Genomic DNA, 27,725 nt, shown 5'->3' on the forward strand with positions numbered 1-27,725 from the left:
GTTGCCCCATAGAATTGTTTTGAAATGTAAATCTACATTTTTAAATAAAATGAACCTTTCATTGCTCAAAAGCTTTGTTTTGATTTGGTTTTAATGTATTGCAAATGAGCATCACAGATAGCACACAGCATGTTTGCTTCACAGAGGTCAACTTATGGACTACAATATCATATTTAGCTCATATTTAGCTTTTATGCATGCAAGCTCATTGCCACACTTTTTCGTGTACATTTCATTATTTTACCGGTACTTTCCCTACTACACAAGCCAAAATATTTGTTATTAAAATTATGAGTCTAAAAATACATGGCAGTGCCAAACACAGATATTACATAGCATGATTCATGGCTAAGCTGTTTTCTTGGATTGTATTAGACTTTTATCCAGGTGGAAAAATGGGCTCCTGAACTTTACCAATGTACTAGAGTAGTAAAAAACAAACAAATAAACAAACAAAACACAGGTTTGTGTTCTAAATACATTTTATAGACCAACACTATAATATATGTACTGTATATATAGTACAAGACTGCTATAATGATGGTGCTTGACAGTGTTACCTCAGACAGATGCAAGCAGTCACCTGTCTGAGCACAGACTGCACACGCGTATCAGATCTGTTGTTGACCAATTGCTCAAAGATATAATATATAAGACTAAAAGCAGGTTTTATGTGACAAGCCTGGTTTGATGTAGATGTATAGGTGTGTATGAAAACATCATCCTAAAATTTAAAAATTATAATGGAAAGAGTTTGATTTAGAGTCTTTATAAAATGAAGTGGGGCAGCAGGAACAATCCCAGGACAGCCTTCTGCTTGCAATAAGAAAAATGTAAGAAATGTTTACAGTAAATTCATAAATCAGTCAATTCAGCATCAGAATAAAGATTAGATTTTGAAATGTATATTTTTTAAAAAATGAACCTTTCTTTGCTCAAAAGCTTTGTTTTGATTTGGTTTTAATGTATTGCAAACGAGCCTCACAGATAGCACACAGCATTTTGTATGTTTGCTTCACAGAGGTCAATGGGTACAATAAGCACTTCTGAACCCACTTAGAAGTTGATCAATTTACTTATGGACTACAATATCATATTTAGCTCATATTTAGCTTTTATGCATGCGAGCTCATTGCCACACCTTTTCGTGTACATTTCATTATTTCCCCGGTACTCTTCCTACTACACAAGCCAAAATAGTTGTTATTAAAAATATGAGTCTAAAAATACGTGGTAGTGCCTAACACAGATATTACATAGCATGATTCATGGTTAAGCTGTTTTCTTGGATTGTATTAGACTTTTATCCAGGTGGGAAAATGGACTCCTGAACTTTACCGATGTACTAGAGTAGTAAAAAACAAACAAATAAACAAACAAAACACAGGTTTGTGTTCTAAATACATTTTATAGACCAACACTATAATATATGTACTGTATATATAGTACAAGACTGCTATAATGATGGTGCTTACCTTAGACAGTTGCAAGCAGTCATTACTCATTTACCTGGCAGGAAACATGGCGGCTCAAACGCTAAAAAGTTTGGTCATACTTTACGAGAACGGATGACAACAGGGCAACTTGCAATACTTGCAAAGTAGATAGGAGGAGGAAACACTACGAATATGCAAAAGCATTTGCTCACAAAACAGGCGATAACCTTAAATGAATGTCGTCTTTTTAATTCCGCTCCGGACTCGTGAATCTCAACCCAGCAGCAGCGGTAACGTTTGCACGTCCTCTCCCGTTAATGCGGCAGGTAAATAATCAACTAACAGTGCATATTATGTTAGCGCGATCTGCTTTATTACAAAACCTGCCATTACTGTGCATTTAGGTGACCATGATGAGAGACAGACAGAGTCTGGATGGCTCAGATGCTGGCAGTTCTGGCTGCAGTCTACCGGTAGCGTCTCCTTTCAGGCCAGAATGTCACCGAGCAGTGACTAAGTTTGTGGTAAAAGGTATTTGCCAGACCAGATGCCCCCGATTTTCGGTAAGTGAATGTGTTTAATTGTAGGCAGGGAGATTACTGGATATTCTTGTGTAATTGCTACAGAATAATTTATGTTATACTTTGTTATTGCTACGGAAGAATATTTATTTTATTTTACATTTACAATTTTTTCCCCGGGGACCCTGTGACACCCCATTGAAGAGCCATAGGCTGGATCTCTTAAGATCTCACTGTTGGGTTTGTAAGGCCATGCTACTCCTAAATTTCTATGTTGTTCAAAGAGAAGATATAAAACAAAGTTCTAAGCTAATCGACCTTAGTGTTCTCCTTTTTAAAAAAAAAGGAATCGATAAAGAATCGAATCGTTATACAGAATCGAAAATGGAATCGGAATCGTGAAAATCTTATCAATACCCATCCCTAGTGGCAGGGGAACAATATGAGAACAGCACCACCAAGGATGGAGAAGGAGCAATACTGGAAGAGCATGTGGGAGAAGGACACAACTCATAACAGCAATGCTCAGTGGATAGTGGATCTGAGAGCAGACCACAGCAACCTCCCTGAACACATAAAGACCAGATTTTCCTTAGTAAATAAAAAGGTCATGCTTTTTATCATAAACAAATATTTAATTCTATGCAATATAGTGAAAAATACCACAAAGCAGATGAAGTACACACTGAGAAATAGAGTTATTTTTCTGTTTCACACAAGAGAAAAGATTGTGTGAAGCAACACAGTATATGTGTGAAATATTTGTTAAAGATTCATAAATTGTCAGAAATTGCTCAAAAAAGACCTATGGATACATCCCTACTCAAACCTAAAGTCTGTTACTAGACAGAACCGCAGCTGAAATAATAAGGCAGAGGTTACTTCCCTTTATTCTTGTTGTGTTTACCTAGGAAGAGTTGGAAAAGTCCCACACGCGACTTATCGTGATCTGGTCACCCTTTGTGCGTGTCTGTTATGGCTACTCAGCAGCCATACCTTACAGGGAATTAAAAAATCTTTTAAATTTGTTATTGTTGCAATTCATCTCTTGATGAAACCCAGTATCTGCAGTGCACGGCCTCCTCACACACACACTTAAAGTTTTTGAAGAAACTACAAAAAAAGTCCAGTTCATCAGCGGTTTGATGTTCTAAAGATTTATTTCAGTCCTTCATGTTGCAGTCCCAGATGTTGATACACGGCAGTACTGCATTTTAAAGGTGTTACGTGGACTCCGCTGAATCCGCTGCTTCTTCTGACACATTTAAAAGTGTCAGGATGTCACGTGGAATGTGTAATCAGACAGGTTGGGATGTCCGGACACCACACAGCAGCTCAGGGCACTGCGTAAAATCCCCATGTGACGCGCTTTAAACCACCGGTTGGTTAAAGTGTCGTAGTACTCAACTTTGAAAATGGTGGTGACGCCGTTGAAGCCCCCGACAACAAAGAGGCGATCATTGATTACTGCAATGCCAAAGTTGCTGCGGCGGGTCAACATAGAGGACACGAGGTTCCACGTATTGGTTTGCGGGTTGTAAGCCTCAGCGGTGCGCAGACGGTTGTTTCCATCGAAGCCACCAACCTAAAAGTAAATGCATGGGTGAAATGATTGTGAAGTATTTATGTTTTCAGTTGTCTTCACAGCTCTTTTGCCTTTAGTTTAAAAAGGAGCATTGCGTTTCAGTCCTTTCTTCCTATAATAGATTAAAGTATCCCTGACAGGCGTTGGGGCCTAAAAGCCTGATCAAAGACCCCGAGGTCAGCACCAGGATAAGGTCACTGCATTCTGCTGATAATAATTTTTTCTGTTTTTGAATAAAGACTTAGTGTGAATAGAAAATAAATCTTCAAGAGTAGCTAGCTAAACAAAGAAGTGTGTCACCGAAGGTGAGACTACACAATCTTTGCTTTTTACCAAAGGGTGTAGCTGCAAAACAACTATATCAGTGGTTTTAAGGCAAATAGCAGGACAAATTTACAGCTAAAATACCTACTGTCCCCAGAGAATCAATGCTAATCACTTTGCTTATTTTTCTAAAGGTGTTGGAGTTTGAAATTGTCTCTAAAATATTTCCCCTAGTGCAGGGGTGTCAAACTCAAATACACAGTGGGCCAAAATTCAAAACTGGATCAAAGTCGCGGGCTAACATTAATATTCATTAAAAAAAGTCTTTCTCCAAATATTACAAGGAATCTTTTTTTATGGACTCAAACAAGTTTTGCTGAAAAACTGAATATGGAACAAGCAAAGCTTAATACTAAACAATATATATAACTTATATAAACGTATATATAACTTAATATTGCACACACGCAAAATCAAAATTCCAATTAAATAACACATCAGTGGAATTCATTTCTTAAATAAAAATTGTATTTGCAGCCTTCTGAATTAAATTTTATCATTTTATCATTCATCAAATTTTCATCATATTCTCCCACCTGTCCAGAAAGCTCCTGTTTTCTGCCTTTCTTTTTGCCATTTTGGTATAGGTAGCATGGCAGTATTTGCATGGTTGCTATGACTATGGTCAACAGAGGAGAGGGTGCTAATGGGTCCTGTCGTGACTGATGCGCCAAAACACCAACAGAGCATTCTGGGAATTGTAGTATTAGCAGTACGTGCACCGTGTAATACCGGCAGGCCAGCTCTAATAGTAATTTTGTATGGCTTCGCGGGCCAAATGTAATTGGGCTGCGGGCCAAATTTGGCCCGCGGGCCAGAGTTTGACACCTATGCCCTAGTGGAACGATGAGGAAATGTGAAATCATCAACATTTTGGGAATGGGGCAGATTTACAAAAAATACATGCGGGAGAAATATCACTAATCAGTTAAATTAATGAGTGAGAATGCTTTCTCTGAACCTGTGGTCAGGATATGAATCTGATTATTGATAAATACAAAACAAAGTTAGCAAAATTCTTTGTCAGCCAAGTCTGTCAGCCTTCATGATGAAGACACATTACAGATGTGATTTGTATGATACGTGAGTGTCAGCACTACTTTGTGGTCTTACTGCAAAGACATGATCCGCATATGCAATGACACCTATCCCCTTGCGGCGGCTGTTCATGGGACTGATCATCGTCCACTGGTCGGTCTCTGGGTTGTAATATTCAGCTGTCTGCAGACACTCATTCCCATTGAATCCACCACAAATGTAAATCTGAAGACAAAAAAAGGGACATTAAGTATTTTTACTTTTCTTAGTAAATATATATATATATATATAAGGATGCTGACCCCTGAACTATACTTTTCTGAGTTCATGTTTTTCACTAGTTGCGTGCTATTATATTCTGTGAACTTAAAAGCTTTTTCAAAAGCCTTTTCTTTTACATGATCAACATAACATGAACACTATAAATTCTTCTGATACAGACTGACATTTAGACATTTAGTCCCTGCCTTTCACAATAAAAAGAGCTAATTCTTTTAATTACTTTTGTTTTCCTTATCATCACTATTACAGGCTTACAGGTAGTTTTACAGGTGTAGTTTGGTTCAATTTAGGCCTTCATCACTCTAGCTTAGAAACCAGTTTGTGACCTATCTTGCACCTCGCTTCACTGTAAAAATTGTGTATTCCCTGACTGGTTGGCAAGTGGTAGCTGGAGGTTGATGGGTGCCACTAGTGTGAAATTGTAACATAGAAGGTGTTGCACCACAAACCTCCTTGTGTTTGCTTTGGTCATTAGCAGACTGTTGAGCACACCAGAGGTTTGCATGGAATACTCTGACTTGTCTGCAAACACTCACAAACTATTTGTAGAAATCAGTGTCTTTCATACAACCACTCCCTAACCAGCCGAGGAATACATATTTTTCACTAGCAACTGGTTGTAACCAAAAGGTTGCTGACAGGTCTCTAGGCCTGTGTGCCTGAGACCCTACTCTATTTCTCTCCTGCTCTTTTACTTTACCCACCCGGCTGTGCAGTGTTGTGCAGCTGGCATCGCTCCTCTGTTCATGCATGGATGCAATAAGACTCCACTGGTTGATTTCAGGTTGATAGCGCTCTGCACTGCTGAGTCGTACATGCCCGTCGTAGCCTCCCATGGCATAGATGAACCCATTCAACACAGTCACGCTCACATAGCAGCGGCGGCAGTACATGGGTGCCACCTCATTCCAGGTGCGAGTGGTCAGGTCAAACCTACGGACGCTGTTGCAATGCTCCACCCTGTTGAAGCCACCAATGGAGTAGACGTACCCGTTGAGGAAGGCGGCTCCATGATAGGCACGAGGGCGCTCGAGGTTGTTTGTTACTTTGACGCAGCATTCAGCCTGGTAATCGTAGGCCTCGATGGCGTTAGTTGGACCACGGCCACTCCATCCCCCAATGGCCAGCAGGACGGAATGAGGCTAGCGGGGACGAGCAAAACGGGGACAGAGGCGAAACACATAGGGTCTGTTGGTCATATTTTGTACGAATAAGATGGCATCATTTATCATGGACAGACGCTCAGAATTGGTCCACACCAGCTCACTGCGCCGCACATTGTTCCTTAGGTAGTCTAAAGTCATCAGTCCCAGTCGGACCTACAGAGAGATGACAGAAGAGAATAGGACTTAGACAATGGAAACATTAAATTTGAACTATATCAGTTTTAGTAAACTCAAGCTTCTTTAGGATAATGCTTGTAATGTTGTTTAATTTTCTTATTGCTAGCAAGAGGAGACCAACGTGAGACACCATTAGCCTTTTTTCGACATAGACAAAGGTCCTTTACACAGTTCTAATGAAGATAAATTTTAAATCTAATGTGTCAAGTTTAACTTTATATAAAAAATAAATAACATACAATAAAATAAAGCTGCGGAACACAAACGGGGAGAATGGTTGTACTTGTTACGGACAGTGTTTAGTCATAGGCCTAGCAGCTAAACTAAATAAATGTAATTTATTCCATAATATGTGTGAAGCTTTCTGATACAGTTGTAATGATCTTGAAGAGGATTGCTTAAATGTGGTTTGGCTACAGCTGAAAAGAGCAACATCTCGAGATATTAAAGCATCCTTATACCCAGATCGATTTACTCAATCTATGACATAAATGCTGAAGATTTAAGTCCAAACTAAATGTAGTAATAGAAGTTTATACACCTTAGACAACAGAGCGGTGAGGTGTTGTTCCCGTTCTGCAGGTTCATGGCTAATCCACTTTATAAGTGCTTCATACGCAGTGTTCTCACACTGTACATTGAGGTCATCTCTTTCAAGAATATCACCAAGTTCCTCCACAGTTAGCTGCAGGAACTCCTCCTGAAGAACCACCTGCTCAAAGTTACTGATGATGTAGTGGTAGGCCTTGGCACGTAGTTCGGGTGATAAGTGTACTTTTGTGAACTGCCAAATGCCAACACAGTTCTCTGCGCAGAGTTGTTCCCCGAGGAAGTCACTGCAGATTTTTACAATGTCCATTACATTGAGCTGATCAGCTGCCATGAGAAGTTCCACTGCGTTTTCCTCCGTTACGGAAACACTGCCAGTGTATGCAAAGTCAATGATGAGTGCCATCATCTCAGGAGACAAGCCAGGTATGTTGAAGACCTGTTTGTCTGGGTCGCTCGAGGTGGTGAAGAGAGCTCTGAGGGTAGAGATGGAGACAGAGCAGAGAATTTTAAAAGGCGTGGAAGCAACAAGATAATAAACCATGTCATGCACAAGTAGGATAAATATATAAAATCAATTGACTGGAATGGAAATGATCACCTAATAGCATGTGTTACTATGTGATTATTGTGATAGTCTTTTCATGTCTAGTCCATATTGCCGTAGAGGATATAACTCCAAAACAGAGTTTGTACATGTTTAGTGAGCTTGAGTGTTGGATTTATTACATTGGCAGTATGTATATGAAGCTATTGTCGAACAAAATGCAGTGACAGAGCCTCCACCATGTTTTACAGCTGATTCTAGGCACTCATGTTGTACCTCTGTGACAAATATTTAAATGAACTCCATAAGGCCTGTTTCCACTGATCTTCAGTCTAGTTATTGTGTAATTTGGCATACCTCAGCCGGTTTCCTTTTTCATAGATCAGCATTGAATGGTTTAACAAACAAATAAACAAACAAACAAAAACAAAGCAAAACAAAAGCATTCCTCTGAAAACGGTCAGGTACAAGGACTGGACCGAAAAGGGTGAAAAATGTCCAAAGAAAACCTTTGAAAGTCTTCAATAAAGCCACCGAGAACTATTGTTCAAGTGTACCTTTAAAAAATCGTCTAGTTCAAAGCAAAACATAAAGACATGAGAGGCAACTCAAAACTTTTGCACAGCATATAACTGCATAACAGAGTTCAACCTTTTTAGTATTAGTAACTCTGGTGTATTTTACTGTGTGGAAAACAGTGGATAAGATATTAATGTAACTTAATAAAACACATAAATTAAACTTAAGCTCAAACTGTCTGAATTTAGTTCATGCAATCACCAAGTGCTTCACAGTGTCTTTTAAATGGCACATTTACTGAACTAGAATCTGGAGCTGTGTGAAGGTAAAAATGAAATCTGCACTGCTGGCAAATGTTTGCGTTATGTTTTGGGTATATCTGTCAGTTGACTGTGACCGTCTTTTTATCACAAAAGCTCCATGATTCCTTTTTGTTGGCACTGTTTCACAGACTAAGACCATGAATTACATTTTTCTGGGGTATAAATCGTCATCATTCCTCCCCATTATCAGGTAAGCAACTCACCTGAACGACGGGGTGCAGTTACACAGGATTATCTTGTGGACCGGAAATTCGACATCCTCCACTTTGATGATTGCATCACAAAATTTCCCCTCAAAACGGAGTTCATTATACACCGAGCTCGACTTGTATGGAGGCTGTTCTTCCCTCATCTTGAGTTTTGTGACTGCTTTTCTTAGTTTTTTTTTGTCTGAAGTTTGTCTTACAATCCAATACAGTTTGTCTTAAAGTGTTCTGAGCACCACATCAAACCTAACTGTGAGATTATGGAATGGCATCAAAATGACTTGGCAACAGTTGCCCCATAGAATTGTTTTGAAATGTAAATCTACATTTTTAAATAAAATGAACCTTTCATTGCTCAAAAGCTTTGTTTTGATTTGGTTTTAATGTATTGCAAATGAGCATCACAGATAGCACACAGCATGTTTGCTTCACAGAGGTCAACTTATGGACTACAATATCATATTTAGCTCATATTTAGCTTTTATGCATGCAAGCTCATTGCCACACTTTTTCGTGTACATTTCATTATTTTACCGGTACTTTCCCTACTACACAAGCCAAAATATTTGTTATTAAAATTATGAGTCTAAAAATACATGGCAGTGCCAAACACAGATATTACATAGCATGATTCATGGCTAAGCTGTTTTCTTGGATTGTATTAGACTTTTATCCAGGTGGAAAAATGGACTCCTGAACTTTACCAATGTACTAGAGTAGTAAAAAACAAACAAATAAACAAACAAAACACAGGTTTGTGTTCTAAATACATTTTATAGACCAACACTATAATATATGTACTGTATATATAGTACAAGACTGCTATAATGATGGTGCTTGACAGTGTTACCTCAGACAGATGCAAGCAGTCACCTGTCTGAGCACAGACTGCACACGCGTATCAGATCTGTTGTTGACCAATTGCTCAAAGATATAATATATAAGACTAAAAGCAGGTTTTATGTGACAAGCCTGGTTTGATGTAGATGTATAGGTGTGTATGAAAACATCATCCCAAAATTTAAAAATTATAATGGAAAGAGTTTGATTTAGAGTCTTTATAAAATGAAGTGGGGCAGCAGGAACAATCCCAGGACAGCCTTCTGCTTGCAATAAGAAAAATGTAAGAAATGTTTACAGTAAATTCATAAATCAGTCAATTCAGCATCAGAATAAAGATTAGATTTTGAAATGTATATTTTTTAAAAAATGAACCTTTCTTTGCTCAAAAGCTTTGTTTTGATTTGGTTTTAATGTATTGCAAACGAGCCTCACAGATAGCACACAGCATTTTGTATGTTTGCTTCACAGAGGTCAATGGGTACAATAAGCACTTCTGAACCCACTTAGAAGTTGATCAATTTACTTATGGACTACAATATCATATTTAGCTCATATTTAGCTTTTATGCATGCGAGCTCATTGCCACACCTTTTCGTGTACATTTCATTATTTCCCCGGTACTCTTCCTACTACACAAGCCAAAATAGTTGTTATTAAAAATATGAGTCTAAAAATACGTGGTAGTGCCTAACACAGATATTACATAGCATGATTCATGGTTAAGCTGTTTTCTTGGATTGTATTAGACTTTTATCCAGGTGGGAAAATGGACTCCTGAACTTTACCGATGTACTAGAGTAGTAAAAAACAAACAAATAAACAAACAAAACACAGGTTTGTGTTCTAAATACATTTTATAGACCAACACTATAATATATGTACTGTATATATAGTACAAGACTGCTATAATGATGGTGCTTACCTTAGACAGTTGCAAGCAGTCATTACTCATTTACCTGGCAGGAAACATGGCGGCTCAAACGCTAAAAAGTTTGGTCATACTTTACGAGAACGGATGACAACAGGGCAACTTGCAATACTTGCAAAGTAGATAGGAGGAGGAAACACTACGAATATGCAAAAGCATTTGCTCACAAAACAGGCGATAACCTTAAATGAATGTCGTCTTTTTAATTCCGCTCCGGACTCGTGAATCTCAACCCAGCAGCAGCGGTAACGTTTGCACGTCCTCTCCCGTTAATGCGGCAGGTAAATAATCAACTAACAGTGCATATTATGTTAGCGCGATCTGCTTTATTACAAAACCTGCCATTACTGTGCATTTAGGTGACCATGATGAGAGAGACAGACAGAGTCTGGATGGCTCAGATGCTGGCAGTTCTGGCTGCAGTCTACCGGTAGCGTCTCCTTTCAGGCCAGAATGTCACCGAGCAGAGACTAAGTTTGTGGTAAAAGGTATTTGCCACACCAGATGCCCCCGATTTTCGGTAAGTGAATGTGTTTAATTGTAGGCAGGGAGATTACTGGATATTCTTGTGTAATTGCTACAGAATAATTTATGTTATACTTTGTTATTGCTACGGAAGAATATTTATTTTATTTTACATTTACAATTTTTTCCCCGGGGACCCTGTGACACCCCATTGAAGAGCCATAGGCTGGATCTCTTAAGATCTCACTGTTGGGTTTGTAAGGCCATGCTACTCCTAAATTTCTATGTTGTTCAAAGAGAAGATATAAAACAAAGTTCTAAGCTAATCGACCTTAGTGTTCTCCTTTTTTAAAAAAAAGGAATCGATAAGAGAATCGATAAAGAATCGAATCGTTATACAGAATCGAAAATGGAATCGGAATCGTGAAAATCTTATCAATACCCATCCCTAGTGGCAGGGGAACAATATGAGAACAGCACCACCAAGGATGGAGAAGGAGCAATACTGGAAGAGCATGTGGGAGAAGGACACAACTCATAACAGCAATGCTCAGTGGATAGTGGATCTGAGAGCAGACCACAGCAACCTCCCTGAACACATAAAGACCAGATTTTCCTTAGTAAATAAAAAGGTCATGCTTTTTATCATAAACAAATATTTAATTCTATGCAATATAGTGAAAAATACCACAAAGCAGATGAAGTACACACTGAGAAATAGAGTTATTTTTCTGTTTCACACAAGAGAAAAGATTGTGTGAAGCAACACAGTATATGTGTGTCATATTTGTTAAAGATTCATAAATTGTCAGAAATTGCTCAAAAAAGACCTATGGATACATCCCTACTCAAACCTAAAGTCTGTTACTAGACAGAACCGCAGCTGAAATAATAAGGCAGAGGTTACTTCCCTTTATTCTTGTTGTGTTTACCTAGGAAGAGTTGGAAAAGTCCCACACGCGACTTATCGTGATCTGGTCACCCTTTGTGCGTGTCTGTTATGGCTACTCAGCAGCCATACCTTACAGGGAATTAAAAAATCTTTTAAATTTGTTATTGTTGCAATTCATCTCTTGATGAAACCCAGTATCTGCAGTGCACGGCCTCCTCACACACACACTTAAAGTTTTTGAAGAAACTACAAAAAAAGTCCAGTTCATCAGCGGTTTGATGTTCTAAAGATTTATTTCAGTCCTTCATGTTGCAGTCCCAGATGTTGATACACGGCAGTACTGCATTTTAAAGGTGTTACGTGGACTCCGCTGAATCCGCTGCTTCTTCTGACACATTTAAAAGTGTCAGGATGTCACGTGGAATGTGTAATCAGACAGGTTGGGATGTCCGGACACCACACAGCAGCTCAGGGCACTGCGGAAAATCCCCATGTGACGCGCTTTAAACCACCGGTTGGTTAAAGTGTCGTAGTACTCAACTTTGAAAATGGTGGTGACGCCGTTGAAGCCCCCGACAGCAAAGAGGCGATCATTGATTACCGCAATGCCAAAGTTGCTGCGGCGGGTCAACATAGAGGACACGAGGTTCCACGTATTGGTTTGCGGGTTGTAAGCCTCAGCGGTGCGCAGACGGTTGTTTCCATCGAAGCCACCAACCTAAAAGTAAATGCATGGGTGAAATGATTGTGAAGTATTTATGTTTTCAGTTGTCTTCACAGCTCTTTTGCCTTTAGTTTAAAAAGGAGCATTGCGTTTCAGTCCTTTCTTCCTATAATAGATTAAAGTATCCCTGACAGGCGTTGGGGTCAGCACCAGGATAAGGTCACTGCATTCTGCTGATAATAATTTTTTCTGTTTTTGAATAAAGACTTAGTGTGAATAGAAAATAAATCTTCAAGAGTAGCTAGCTAAACAAAGAAGTGTGTCACCGAAGGTGAGACTACACAATCTTTGCTTTTTACCAAAGGGTGTAGCTGCAAAACAACTATATCAGTGGTTTTAAGGCAAATAGCAGGACAAATTTACAGCTAAAATACCTACTGTCCCCAGAGAATCAATGCTAATCACTTTGCTTATTTTTCTAAAGGTGTTGGAGTTTGAAATTGTCTCTAAAATATTTCCCCTAGTGCAGGGGTGTCAAACTCAAATACACAGTGGGCCAAAATTCAAAACTGGATCAAAGTCGCGGGCTAACATTAATATTCATTAAAAAAAGTCTTTCTCCAAATATTACAAGGAATCTTTTTTTATGGACTCAAACAAGTTTTGCTGAAAAACTGAATATGGAACAAGCAAAGCTTAATACTAAACAATATATATAACTTATATAAACGTATATATAACTTAATATTGCACACACGCAAAATCAAAATTCCAATTAAATAACACATCAGTGGAATTCATTTCTTAAATAAAAATTGTATTTGCAGCCTTCTGAATTAAATTTTATCATTTTATCATTCATCAAATTTTCATCATATTCTCCCACCTGTCCAGAAAGCTCCTGTTTTCTGCCTTTCTTTTTGCCATTTTGGTATAGGTAGCATGGCAGTATTTGCATGGTTGCTATGACTATGGTCAACAGAGGAGAGGGTGCTAATGGGTCCTGTCGTGACTGGTGCGCCAAAACACCAACAGAGCATTCTGGGAATTGTAGTATTAGCAGTACGTGCACCGTGTAATACCGGCAGGCCAGCTCTAATAGTAATTTTGTATGGCTTCGCGATCCAAATGTAATTGGGCTGCGGGCCAAATTTGGCCCGCGGGCCAGAGTTTGACACCTATGCCCTAGTGGAACGATGAGGAAATGTGAAATCATCAACATTTTGGGAATGGGGCAGATTTACAAAAAGTACATGCGGGAGAAATATCACTAATCAGTTAAATTAATGAGTGAGAATGCTTTCTCTGAACCTGTGGTCAGGATATGAATCTGATTATTGATAAATACAAAACAAAGTTAGCAAAATTCTTTGTCAGCCAAGTCTGTCAGCCTTCATGATGAAGACACATTACAGATGTGATTTGTATGATACGTGAGTGTCAGCACTACTTTGTGGTCTTACTGCAAAGACATGATCCGCATATGCAATGACACCTATCCCCTTGCGGCGGCTGTTCATGGGACTGATCATCGTCCACTGGTCGGTCTCTGGGTTGTAATATTCAGCTGTCTGCAGACACTCGTTCCCATTGAATCCACCACAAATGTAAATCTGAAGACAAAAAAAGGGACATTAAGTATTTTTACTTTTCTTAGTAAATATATATATATATATATATATATATATATAAGGATGCTGACCCCTGAACTATACTTTTCTGAGTTCATGTTTTTCACTAGTTGCGTGCTATTATATTCTGTGAACTTAAAAGCTTTTTCAAAAGCCTTTTCTTTTACATGATCAACATAACATGAACACTATAAATTCTTCTGATACAGACTGACATTTAGACATTTAGTCCCTGCCTTTCACAATAAAAAAAGCTAATTCTTTTAATTACTTTTGTTTTCCTTATCATCACTATTACAGGCTTACAGGTAGTTTTACAGGTGTAGTTTGGTTCAATTTAGGCCTTCATCACTCTAGCTTAGAAACCAGTTTGTGACCTATCTTGCACCTCGCTTCACTGTAAAAATTGTGTATTCCCTGACTGGTTGGCAAGTGGTAGCTGGAGGTTGATGGGTGCCACTAGTGTGAAATTGTAACATAGAAGGTGTTGCACCACAAACCTCCTTGTGTTTGCTTTGGTCATTAGCAGACTGTTGAGCACACCAGAGGTTTGCATGGAATACTCTGACTTGTCTGCAAACACTCACAAACTATTTGTAGAAGTCAGTGTCTTTCATACAACCACTCCCTAACCAGCCGAGGAATACATATTTTTCACTAGCAACTGGTTGTAACCAAAAGGTTGCTGACAGGTCTCTAGGCCTGTGTGCCTGAGATCCTACTCTATTTCTCTCCTGCTCTTTTACTTTACCCACCCGGCTGTGCAGTGTTGTGCAGCTGGCATCGCTCCTCTGTTCATGCATGGATGCAATAAGACTCCACTGGTTGATTTCAGGTTGATAGCGCTCTGCACTGCTGAGTCGTACATGCCCGTCGTAGCCTCCCATGGCATAGATGAACCCATTCAACACAGTCACGCTCACATAGCAGCGGCGGCAGTACATGGGTGCCACCTCATTCCAGGTGCGAGTGGTCAGGTCAAACCTACGGACGCTGTTGCAATGCTCCACCCTGTTGAAGCCACCAATGGAGTAGACGTACCCGTTGAGGAAGGCGGCTCCATGATAGGCATGAGGGCGCTCGAGGTTGTTTGTTACTTTGACCCAGCATTCAGCCTGGTAATCGTAGGCCTCGATGGCGTTAGTTGGACCACGGCCACTCCATCCCCCAATGGCCAGCAGGACGGAATGAGGCAGGCGGGGACGAGCAAAACGGGGACAGAGGCGAAACACATAGGGTCTGTTGGTCATATTTTGTACGAATAAGATGGCATCATTTATCATGGACAGACGCTCAGAATTGGTCCGCACCAGCTCACTGCGCTGCACATTGTTCCTTAGGTAGTCTAAAGTCATCAGTCCCAGTCGGACCTACAGAGAGATGACAGAAGAGAATAGGACTTAGAAAACGGAAACATTAAATTTGAACTATATCAGTTTTAGTAAACTCAAGCTTCTTTAGGATAATGCTTGTAATGTTGTTTAATTTTCTTATTGCTAGCAAGAGGAGACCAACGTGAGACACCATTAGCCTTTTTTCGACATAGACAAAGGTCCTTTACACAGTTCTAATGAAGATAAATTTTAAATCTAATGTGTCAAGTTTAACTTTATATAAAAAATAAATAACATACAATAAAATAAAGCTGCGGAACACAAACGGGGAGAATGGTTGTACTTGTTACGGGCAGTTTTTAGTCATAGGCCTAGCAGCTAAACTAAATAAATGTAATTTATTCCATAATATGTGTGAAGCTTTCTGATACAGTTTTAATGATCTTGAAGAGGATTGCTTAAATGTGGTTTGGCTACAGCTGAAAAGAGCAACATCTCGAGATATTAAAGCATCCTTATACCCAGATCGATTTACTCAATCTATGACATAAATACTGAAGATTTAAGTCCAAACTAAATGTAGTAATAGAAGTTTATACACCTTAGACAACAGAGCGGTGAGGTGTTGTTCCCGTTCTGCCGGTACATGGCTAATCCACTTTATAAGTGATTCATACGCAGTGTTCTCACACTGTACATTGAGGTCATCTCTTTCAAGAATATCACCAAGTTCCTCCACAGTTAGCTGCAGGAACTCCTCCTGAAGAACCACCTGCTCAAAGTTACTGATGATGTAGTGGTAGGCCTTGGCACGTAGTTCGGGTGATAAGTGTACTTTTGTGAACTGCCAAATGCCAACACAGTTCTCTGCGCAGAGTTGTTCCCCGAGGAAGTCACTGCAGATTTTTACAATGTCCATTACATTGAGCTGATCAGCTGCCATGAGAAGTTCCACTGCGTTTTCCTCCGTTACGGAAACACTGCCAGTGTATGCAAAGTCAATGATGAGTGCCATCATCTCAGGAGACAAGCCAGGTATGTTGAAGACCTGTTTGTCTGTGTCGCTCCAGGAGGTGAAGAGAGCTCTGAGGGTAGAGATGGAGACAGAGCAGAGAATTTTAAAAGGCGTGGAAGCAACAAGATAATAAACTATATCATGCACAGTAGGATAAATATATTAAATCAAGTGACTGGAATGGAAATGATCACCTAATTGCATTGTGCATTGTGCTACTATGTGATTATTGTGATAGTCTTGTGATGTCTAGTCCATACCCATATGGAAAAGATATATATAAATCTTATAAAGTTTGTATCTGTCTTGTGTGAAACTTGTATGAAAAGCATACAAGAGTGAAAAGTAAATCATATAAGCCTTATATGATTCACTATATGAAATAGGCCGCATCTTATGCAAGTCTTTTATATGTTTTTACTATTTCTTTTCCATATGGGTATTGCCGTAGAGGATATAACTCCAAAACAGAGTTTGTACATGTTTAGTGAGCTTGAGTGTTGGATCTATTACATTGGCAGTATGTACAGTGGCTTGCAAAAGTATTCGGCCCCCTTGAACTTTTCCACATTTTGTCACATTACAGCCACAAGCATGAATCAATTTTATTGGAATTCCACATGAAAGACCAATACAAAGTGGTGTACACGTGAGAAGTGGAACAAAAATCATGCATGATTCCAAACATTTTTTACAAATAAATAACTGCAAAGTGGGGTGTGTGTAATTATTCAGCCCCCTTTGGTCTGAGTGCAGTCAATTGCCCATAGACATGATGAGTGCTAATGACTAAATAGAGTGCACCTGTGTGTAATCTAATGTCAGTACAAATACAGCTGCTCTGTGACGGCCTCAGAAGTTGTCTAAGAGAATATTGGGAGCAACAACACCATGAAGTCCAAAGAACACACCAGACAGGTCAGGGATAAAGTTATTGAGAAATTTAAAGCAGGCTTAGGCTACAAAAAGATTTCCCAAGCCTTGAACATCCCACGGAGCACTGTTCAAGCGATCATTCAGAAATGGAAGGAGTATGGCACAACTGTAAACCTACCAAGACAAGGCCGTCCACCTAAACTCACAGGCCAAACAAGGAGAGCACTGATCAGAAATGCAGCCAAGAGGCCCATGGTGACTCTGGACGAGCTGCAGAGATCTACAGCTCAGGTGGGGGAATCTGTCCATAGGACAACTATTAGTCGTGCACTGCACAAAGTTGGCCTTTATGGAAGAGTGGCAAGAAGAAAGCCATTGTTAACAAAAAAACATAAGAAGTCCTGTTTACAGTTTGCCGCAAGCCATGTGGGGGACACAGCAAACATGTGGAAGAAGGTGCTCTGGTCAGATGAGACCAAAATGTAACGTTTGGCCAAAATGCAAAAAACGCTATGTGTGGCAGAAAACTAACACTGCACATCACTCTGAACACACCATCCCCACTGTCAAATATGGTGGTGGCAGCATCATGCTCTAGGGGTGCTTCTCTTCAGCAGGGACAGGGAAGCTGGTCAGAGTTGATGGGAAGATGGATGGAGCCAAATACAGGGCAGTCTTGGAAGAAAACCTGTTGGAGTCTGCAAAAGACTTGAGACTGGGGCGGAGGCTCACCTTCCACCAGGACAGCAACCTTAAACATAAAGCCAGGGCAACAATGGAATGGTTTAAAACAAAACATATCCATGTGTTAGAATGGCCCAGTCAAAGTCCAGATCTAAATCCAATCGAGAATCTGTGGCAAGATCTGAAAACTGCTGTTCACAAACGCTGTCCATCTAATCTGACTGAGCTGGAGCTGTTTTGCAAAGAAGAATGGGCAAGGATTTCAGTCTCTAGATGTGCAAAGCTGGTAGAGACATACCCTAAAAGACTGGCAGCTGTAATTGCAGGAAAGGTGTTTCTACAAAGTATTGACTCAGGGGGCTGAATAATTACGCACACCCCACTTTTCAGTTATTTATTTGTTCCAAAATGTTTGGAATCATGTATGATTTTCGTTCCACTTCTCATGTATACACCACTTTGTATTGGTCTTTCACGTGGAATTCCAATAAAATTAATTGATGTTTGTGTCTGTAATATGACAAAATGTGGAAAAGTTCAATACTTGTGCAAGTCACTGTATATGAAGCTATTGCCAAACAAAATGCAGTGACAGAGCCTCCACCATGTTTTACAGCTGATTCTTGGCACTCAATGTTGTACCTCTATGACAAGTATTAAATTCAACTCCATAAGACCTGTTTCCACTGATCTTCAGTCTATTTATTTTGTAATTTGGCATACCTCAGCTTGTTTCCTTTCCTTATGGAAGTTCCAGTGCATTTTGCTCAATTACAGTCCCTGTTTCCCTTCCATAACCATTTCTGACTTAAATGGCTTAACAAACAAATAAACAAATGAACAAAAACAAAACAAAAGCATTCCTCTGAAAATGGTCAGGTACAAGGACTGGACCGAAAAGGGTGAAAAATGTCCAAACACGACATGAGAAGCAACTCAAAACTTTTGCACAGCATATAACTGCATACGAGAGTTCAACATTTTTAGTATTAGTAACTCTGGTGTATTTTACTGCGTGGATAACAGTGGATAGGATATTAATGTAACTTAATAAAACACATAAATTAAACTTAAGCTCAAACTGTCTGAATTTAGTTCATGCAATCTCCAAGGGCTTCACAGTGTTTTTTAAAGGTAAAAATGAAATCTGCACTGCTGGCAAATGTTTGCATTATGTTTTGGGTGTATCTGTCAGTCGACTGTGACAAAGTCTTTTTTTTTTAATCACAAAAGCTCCATGATTCCTTTTTGTTGGCACTGTTTCACAGACTAAGACCATGAATTACATTTTTCTGGGGTATAAATCGTCATCATTCCTCTCCATTATCAATTAAGCAACTCACCTGAAGTACGGGGTGCAGTTACACAGGATTATCTTGTGGACCGGAAATTCGACATCCTCCACTTTGATGATTGCATCACAAAATTTCCCCTCAAAACGGAGTTCATTATACACCGAGCTCGACTTGTATGGAGGCTGTTCTTCCCTCATCTTGAGTTTTGTGACTGCTTTTCTTAGTTTTTTTTGTCTGAAGTTTATCTTAAAATCCAATACAGTTTGTCTTAAAGTGTTCTGAGCACCACATCAAACCTAACTGTGAGATTATGGAATGGAAGCTTATGACATCAAAATGACTTGGCAACAGTTGCCCCATAGAATTGTTTTGAAATGTAAATCTACATTTTTTTAAAAAATGAACCTTTCATTGCTTAAAAGCTTTGTTTTGATTTGGTTTTAATGTATTGCAAACGAGCCTCCTGAACTTTACCGATGTACTAGAGTAGTAAAAAACAAACAAATAAACAAACAAAACACAGGTTTGTGTTCTAAATACATTTTATAGACCAACATTATAATATATGTACTGTATATATAGTACAAGACTGCTATAATGATGGATTTGACAGTGTTACCTCAGACAGATGCAAGCAGTCACCTGTCTGAGCACAGACTGCACACGCGTAGCAGATCTGCTGTTGACCAATTGCTCAAAGATATAATATATAAGACTAAAAGCAGGTTTGATGTGACAAGCCTGGCTTGATGTAGATGTAGAGGTGTGTATGAAAACATCATCCCAAAATTAGAAAATTATAAATGGAAAGAGTTTGATTTAGAGTTTTTGTAAAATGAAGTGGGGCAGCCGGAACAATCCCAGGACAGCCTTCTGCTTGCAATAAGAAAAATGTAAGAAATGTTTACAGTAAATTCATAAATCAGTCAATTCAGCATCAGAATAAAGATTAGACCACCATGGAGGGAGGTTGTTCCTATGAACAGCTTTGCAAATCACTGTCTACACGTTGGTTTACTGCAATAAGGTGCTGTGTTATTGGTCTTGCTTCAACCATCATGTTGTGCAGGTAGGGGGACTGCACAGCATTTTATGCTTTTCCCCCCTGTCCCACATTTGGGTACCACTTTACAATAAGACTCCCCTTATAGATTGCTAATAATTAGTTTATAGCTATGTTATTAATTAAGCTTCAAACACTTTATAAACCATTAATAAATGTTACGCATTAAAGAAAGAGAGAAGAAAGAGAAGAACCTGACCAGTTTATTGCCAAATAGAGATCTATTCACTTATATATTTCATCTAGAGTTGCTATATTAAACATTTCAGACTAAGTTACTACCTTGTAAGCACAATAGGCATTTGTAAAGATATTTTTTAAACATATAATATTGTATTTTATCAGTGCATTATAAATATCTGCAACTATCAATGGGAGCCTTATTGTAAAGTGTAAAACGTGTCACTATTTATTAACGACTAATGAACATGTACGTGAAGTAGAAAAAGGGTTTTCTTTATTTTGACCCTCAAAAAGTTCAAAAATGACAAAATTCAAAAACATAATTAGCAGGCCCATAAAAGAGGTCAACTAAATATAACTCTACGAAAAGTAATTTCCAGAAACTTAAACAAACAAAGTGAGACACAACTTAACTCACAAACTGACACACAAACCACTTGATAGCAAGGGCCTCCTTTTCCACTGTTGAATACCGAACCTCTCTTGGGAACAGCTTTCGGCTGATGTAAGCAACAGGATGACGTTCTCCTTCCAAACCTTGAAGTAGCACTGCTCCCAGACCCCTATGAGATGCATCAGTTTGAAGGAAAAAGGGCTCATTAAAGTCTGGACTGTACAAAACTGGTTCACTACTCAGTGATTGACTGATGTCCTTGAAAGCTGCTACAGCCTCCTCTGTCCAGTTAATCTGATTAGGACACTTGATGCCTGTCAAGTCCGTTAGTGGAGCTGCCCTGGTGGAGAATCATGGTATGAACCGACGTAAAAAGCCTGCCATGCCCAAAAAGGATCTTAGTTGCTTCCTTGTCTGTGGGAGAGGACAAGACTCAATGGCTTGGATCTTACTGACCTGAGGCTTGATCACCCTATTCCCGATCGCATGACCCAGGTACTCAGTCTCAGCAGAGGCAAAAACACACTTTGAGGAGTTCACCGTCAACCCAGCAGCGCCAAGACGGTACTTGGTCCATTAATCTCTGAAAGGTTGCTGGAGCCCCATGCAGCCTGAATGGCATCACTGTAAATTGGAAGAGACCCCAAGGTGTTCGAAAGGCAGTCCACTTCTTTGATCGCTCCGTGAGTGGCACCTGCCAATATCTCTTGCACAGGTCAAGTGTGGTAAAGTACTTTGCCTTCCCCAGCCGTTCCAGAAAATCATCAATGCGTGGCGTGGGGTATGAATCAAACAATGATATTGAGTTTAAGTACCTGATGTCTATACAGAACCTCATGCTTTCATCCTTCTTTGGCACCAGGACCACTGGATTACACCACTCACTCTTTGATGGCCCAATGATCCCTAAGGACAACATGAGGTCAATTTCCTTCTTCAGGGATGTCAGCAGACGTTCAGGGATCCTGTAGCTCAAACGCTTTACTGAGACGCCCTCTTTAATGACAATGTCATGCTCAACAATATATGTTCGGCCAGGATTCACTTGAAACACCTCAGAGTCGCATGCAGCTCTCACCTGAAGCTGTTTATCATCTGGCAGATGACTAAGGTCAAAGTCTGCCACATCAGCAGAAGGTAAGTATTGCTCACCAACCTCTTCTTCCTCTGGCACACCCCTTATGAGCATCACTTCTGCTGTCTTTTCAGGGCGCTGCACCCAATCCTTCAAAAGATTTATGTGCAGAACCCTGCTAGAGCGTGGCTTTCCAGGGATGAACACTTGTTAAGTAGTGGACCCCAATTTCTTCTGAACCTCAAAGGGCCCTTGCCACTTAGCCAATAGCTTGTTGGTGTCAGTGGGGAGGAGCACCACCACCTTTTGTCCGGGACTAAAAGACCTCTGACGAGCTGCTCTGTCATACCAAAACTTTTACTTCTGCTGGATTTTGGTCATATTTGACTGAGCAAGCTTACTCATTTTCTACAGTCGCTCCCTCATCTGCACAACATAGGAAACAATGTTAACAGAGTCTCTTTTCCTTGCCTCCCTCCCAGATGTTTCTTAACAGGGCTAGAGGTCCTTGTACCGCATACCCATACAAAAGTTCGAACGGAGAGAAACCGGTGGAGGCTTGTGGTACTTCCCTGTAGGCAAAGAGAAGATAAGGAAGCCATTGATCCCAATCAGCACTATTCTCATCTACCACCTTCCGGAGAATCTGCTTCAGAGTCTGATTGAACCGTTCTGTTAGCCCATCAGTCTGAGGATGGTATGGGGTGGTGCTCAGGCTTCTAATGCCTACCAGCTTGTACACCTGTCTTAGTGAGTTGGACATAAAGTTACTCCCCTGATCAGTCAGTATTTCCTGTGAGAACCCTACTCTTGAGAAGAGCTGTACAAGGCAGAAAGCAACTGATTTTGCCTTGATGGATTTCAGTGGGAAGACTTCTGGATATTTAGTTGCATAATCAGTGATTACAAGCATATAGCGATTCCCTGACTTACTCCTTTCAACGGGTCCAACAATATCCATTCCGAGGCGCTCAAATGGGGTACCAATAATAGGCAGTGGTTGGAGTGGTTTGGAAGGGACTTTGGAGGATGTCATTTGGCACTGAGGACAGCTCTTACAGAAGTAGGCTACATCTCTATGAAGGCCAGGCCAGAAAAAATGTTGTGTAATGCGAGCTGTGGTTTTATGCTTACCAAGGTGGCCAGCCCAGGGAATAGAGTGTCCCAAATTAATCACCGTTTCTCTAACTTCTTGGGGGACCACTAGCTTTAGAAGTGAGCCCACCTGATGGTAAAGTATGCCATTTTGCAAGACATAGTCACTTTTGTTAATGCCTGCCTCCTCTACTTGGTCCTTGTCTATCGCTCGCTGAAAACAGGAAGCTAAACTAGGATCAGTTTTTTGCAACTCTATTATATTGCCAGGAATTTGAACTCCCAAAGGCAAGTCTGGATCAGTATGCATTTCTGGGTGCACTATAGGGTGCTGGAACTTCTCCTGTCTCCTCTGTCTGCGACTTTTCCGAGGCTTCCCATTCCTCATTAAAAAATGGCAAGGCACTGAAAACTTCTGAGGTTTCACTAGATTTTTGAGCTTGGGCTCTAGTAACAGTCACATTGCATTGATGATTCTGGTCTGACTCCAACAAATCAAAAAGCACTGGAAAATCTCGTCCCAGAATAGCTGAGTACGGCAAGTTATCAACCACCCCAACGTTTAAAAGGTAAGTCTGTCCATTCACCTTAATGTACATGTCAGCTGTTGAGTACATCTTCTCATCTCCATGCACACAACAAATGGGGATGGTATCACTAACACGGACAATATTGGAGGGCACAAGATCTCTGTGTATCAGTGTACGAGAACTGCCAGAATCAAGTAAAGCTCTTAAAGTTGTTCCATTAGCTTCAATTTGTATCATTTTAAAAGTCTGGTCACACTGGAGCCCATGTACAGCATGTGGACGTGGCATGAAACACATTTGAACCATCTTAGCTGAAGTTTTTGGGCACATTGGCTTTGTGTGGCCCTCTAACCCACTAACAAAAGATCTCATCAAGCCTGACTTCCAGTGAACGGAATCGCTGCCTGTAGGTCTCAGGGTTAACATCATACTTGGACAAAATTGCAGCTTTAACTTTGTCATAGCTGAGAGAGTCATCAATATCCATATGAACGTATGCCCCTCTTGCCTTGCCCGTTAGCAGTGGTATTAATCAAAAAACCCAGTCTGTTTTTTCCCAACGATATGCTAAGGCAATGCATTCAAATGTAGTCAAAAATGCTCAGTATCATCACTATCAGTCAACTTTTCCAGTCTGGGTTCATGCAATGAAAACTGACCTGATAATGACTGACTGGATTCAGCTTGAGCTTGAGGAGAACTAGAAATGTGAGGTAGCTCCCTTGACTCTGGTGACTCTGTGGTAGGTAATGGTAGCTCTGGTACTGGTGATGTCCGGGACTGCACCTCTAACTGTAAAAGCTGAAACTGATGTTGCAATGCTTTGAATGTTTGTTCTTGTCGTGCAGTTACCTCTTCTTGCCTTGCTTCCCGAGCCTCCTGTTGACCCATATGAGCTTGCAATATTGACATCAGATCCGACAGAGATGGCTCCCTTTCTTCAACCTCAGTGCTCTCCACCATTTCAGAGACTCCAATTTCCTCCTCAGCATCAGCTTCCTTCTGAACAGTTCAGTTTTCTTCTTTTCCACCTTTCCTTCCTGATACATTTTCCTTTTTTCTGGGGGTGAAAAAACCTCAAAGAAATAAAAAAAAACTGTGTCCTCAACTGGCAGATCCCACTGCTGCCACCAGTTGTGAGGGACCAAGCAGCCAAAGCATAGAGGACACAGGCAAAAAATATCTTCAAAAAGGGTTTTCTTTATTTTAACCCTCAAAAAGTTCAAAAATGACAAAATTCAAAAACATAATTAGCAGGCCCATAAAAGAGGTCAACTAAATATACAGTCAGGTCCATAAATATTGGGACATCGACACAATTCTAACATTTTTGGCTCTATACACAACCACAATGGATTCCAAATGAAACGAACAAGATGTGCTTTAACTGCAGACTGCCAGCTTTTATTTGAGGGTATTTACATCCAAATCAGGTGAACAGTATAGGAATTATGACAGTTTGTATATGTGCCTCCCACTTCTTAAGGGACCAAAAGTAATGGGACAATTGGCTTCTCAGCTGTTCCATGGCCAGGTGTGTGTTATTCCCTCATTACCCCAATTACAATGAACAAATAAAAGGTCCAGAGTTCATTTCAAGTGTGCTGTTTGCTTTTTGAACCTGTTGCTGTCAACTGCCAGGATGAGATCCAAAGAGCTGTCACTACCAGTGAAGCAAGCCATCATTAGGCTGAAAAAACAAAACAAACCCATCAGAGAGATTGCAAAAACATCAGGTGTGGCCAAAACAACTGTTTAGAACATTCCCAAAAAGAAGGAACGCACTGGTGAGCTCAGCAACACCAAAAAACTAGGAAGACCACGGGACACAACTGTGGTGGATGACCAAAGAATCCTTTCCCTGGTGAAGAAAACACCCTTCACAACAGTTGGCCAGATCAAGAACACTCTCTAGGAGGTAGGTGTATGTGCGTCAGAGTCAACAATCAAGAGAAGACTCCACCAGTGTGAATACAGAGGGTTCACCACAAGATGTAAACCTTTGGTGAGCCCCAAAAACAGGCAGGCCAGATTAGAGTTTGCCAAACGACATCTGAAAAAGCCGTCGCAGTTCTGGAACAACATCCTATGGACAGATGAGACCAACATCAACTTGTACCAGAGTGATGGGAAGAGAAGAGTATGGAGAAGGAAAGGAACTGCTCATGATCCTAAGCATACCACCTCATTAGTGAAGCACTGGGGTGGAAGTGTCATGGCGTGGGCATGTATGGCTGCCAGTGGAACTGGTTCTCTTGTATTTATTGATGATGTGACTGCTGACAAAAGCAGCACAATGAATTCTGAAGTGTTTCGGGCAATATTATCTGCTCATATTCAGACAAATGCTTCAAAACTCATTGGACGGCGCTTCACAGTGCAGGTGGACAACAACCCAAAGCATACTGCAAAAGCAACCAAAGAGTTTTTGAAGGGAAAGAAGTGGACTGTTTTGCAATGGCCAAGTCAATCACCTGACCTGAATCCGATTGAGCATGTATTTCACTTGCTGAAGACAAAACTGAAGGGAAAATGCCCCAAGAACAAGCAGGAACTGAAGACTGTTGCAGTAGAGGCCTGGCAGAGCATCACCAGGGATGAAACCCGGCGTCTGGTGATGTCTATGTGTTCCAGACTTCAGGCTGTGATTGACTGTAAAGGATTTGCAACCAAGTATTAAAAAATGAATGTTTGATTTATGGTTCTTATTCTGTCCCATTACTTTTGGTCCCTCAAGAAGTGGGAGGCACATTTGCAAACTGTTGTAATTCCTACACCGTTCACCTGATTTGGATGTAAATACCCTCAAATAAAAGCTGACACTCTGCAGTTAAAGCATGTCTTGTTCGTTTCATTTGGAATCCATTGTGGTGGTGTATGGAGCCAAAAATGTTAGAATTGTGTCGATGTCCCAATATTTATGGACCTGACTGTAACTCTACAAAAAGTAATTTCCAGAAACTTAAACAAAGTGAGACACAACTTAACTCACAAACTGACAAAGACACATGAGGGTAGCTTTTATAATGATTTGGCCAAACCATTTACACACAATAGGGGGAAAACAAAAACACACACTAATATTAACTAAGCACAGAATAACCTAACTAAACCTAAAACACCCCTGCTCCTGGTAAGCCCATGGTTGGTCCTGCTGAGCAGGCATTTTGTTCCCAGAGTCCTCAGCCACACCTTTTACCCAGACAGGAAACAGCCACCGCCCAAACCCAGGTAACTCAAAAAAAGAGAAACATAATTAATATAACAAAACATTTTAGAAAAACCACACAATGTTACTATGTGCGCGCCTCATAATACCAGTGTTAGGTTTAACCAAATGATTACTGAATTATATTAATGAAGACAACTGCAAAACAAACTAATGAAGTGAAAAAATGGACTGATTTACCCATGTGTGGCTGATGCCATCACAGTGACAAAGAAGGTGCCTAAGAGGTACAGCAAGCTGTCCATACCTGAGGTCTTGGAAACTGCCAAGCAACGACTCACAGCCTTGGCCAGCCGCTTAAAGAGGTACACCAGAGAGATCGAAGGCAGGAGAATAAACCAGCTGTTCTCCACAGAACAATCCAAGGTGTACTCTCAGTGTCAGGGGATATGTCAGGGACAATATGAGAACAGCACCACCAACGCTGGAGACGGAGCAATACTGGAAGAACATGTGGGAGAAGGACGCAACCCATAACAGCAATGCTCAGTGGATAGCAGATCTGAGAGCAGATCACAGCAACCTCCCTGAACACATAAAGACCAGATTTTCCTAAATAAAAAGGTCATGCTTTTTATCATAAACAAATATATAATTCTATGCAATACAGTTGAAAATACCACAAAGGAGATGAAGTACACACTGAGAAATAGAGTTATTTTTCTGTTTCACACAAGAGAAAAGATTGTGTGAAGCAACACAGTATATGTGTGAAATATTTGTTAAAGATTCATAAATTGTCAGAAATTGCTCAAAAAAGACCTATGGATACATCCCTACTCAAACCTAAAGTCTGTTACTAGACAGAACCGCAGCTGAATTAACAAGAGAGAGTAAAAGCTTCCCTTTATTCTTG

At 40.2% G+C, this 27,725-nt stretch overlaps 1 protein-coding gene and 1 pseudogene across 1 annotated transcript; both read right to left on the reverse strand.

The window, feature by feature from the left end:
• Positions 1-3,180: 3,180 nt before the first annotated feature.
• LOC134629803 (kelch-like protein 10) lies at positions 3,181-8,963 on the reverse strand (annotated as a pseudogene).
• Positions 8,964-12,207: 3,244 nt separating this feature from the next.
• On the reverse strand, positions 12,208-19,497 carry LOC134629804 (kelch-like protein 10). The gene is made up of 4 exons (XM_063477318.1): positions 19,349-19,497; positions 16,032-16,515; positions 14,852-15,466; positions 12,208-12,519 (listed from the first exon to the last, which is right to left on the reverse strand). Exons 1-4 carry the CDS (start codon positions 19,495-19,497, stop codon positions 12,208-12,210), a joined length of 1,560 nt encoding a protein of 519 aa, XP_063333388.1.
• Between the last annotated feature and the right edge of the window lie 8,228 nt (positions 19,498-27,725).

The sequence above is a fragment of the Pelmatolapia mariae genome, linkage group LG6, assembly GCF_036321145.2.
Source record: "Pelmatolapia mariae isolate MD_Pm_ZW linkage group LG6, Pm_UMD_F_2, whole genome shotgun sequence".
NCBI lineage: Eukaryota > Metazoa > Chordata > Actinopteri > Cichliformes > Cichlidae > Pelmatolapia > Pelmatolapia mariae.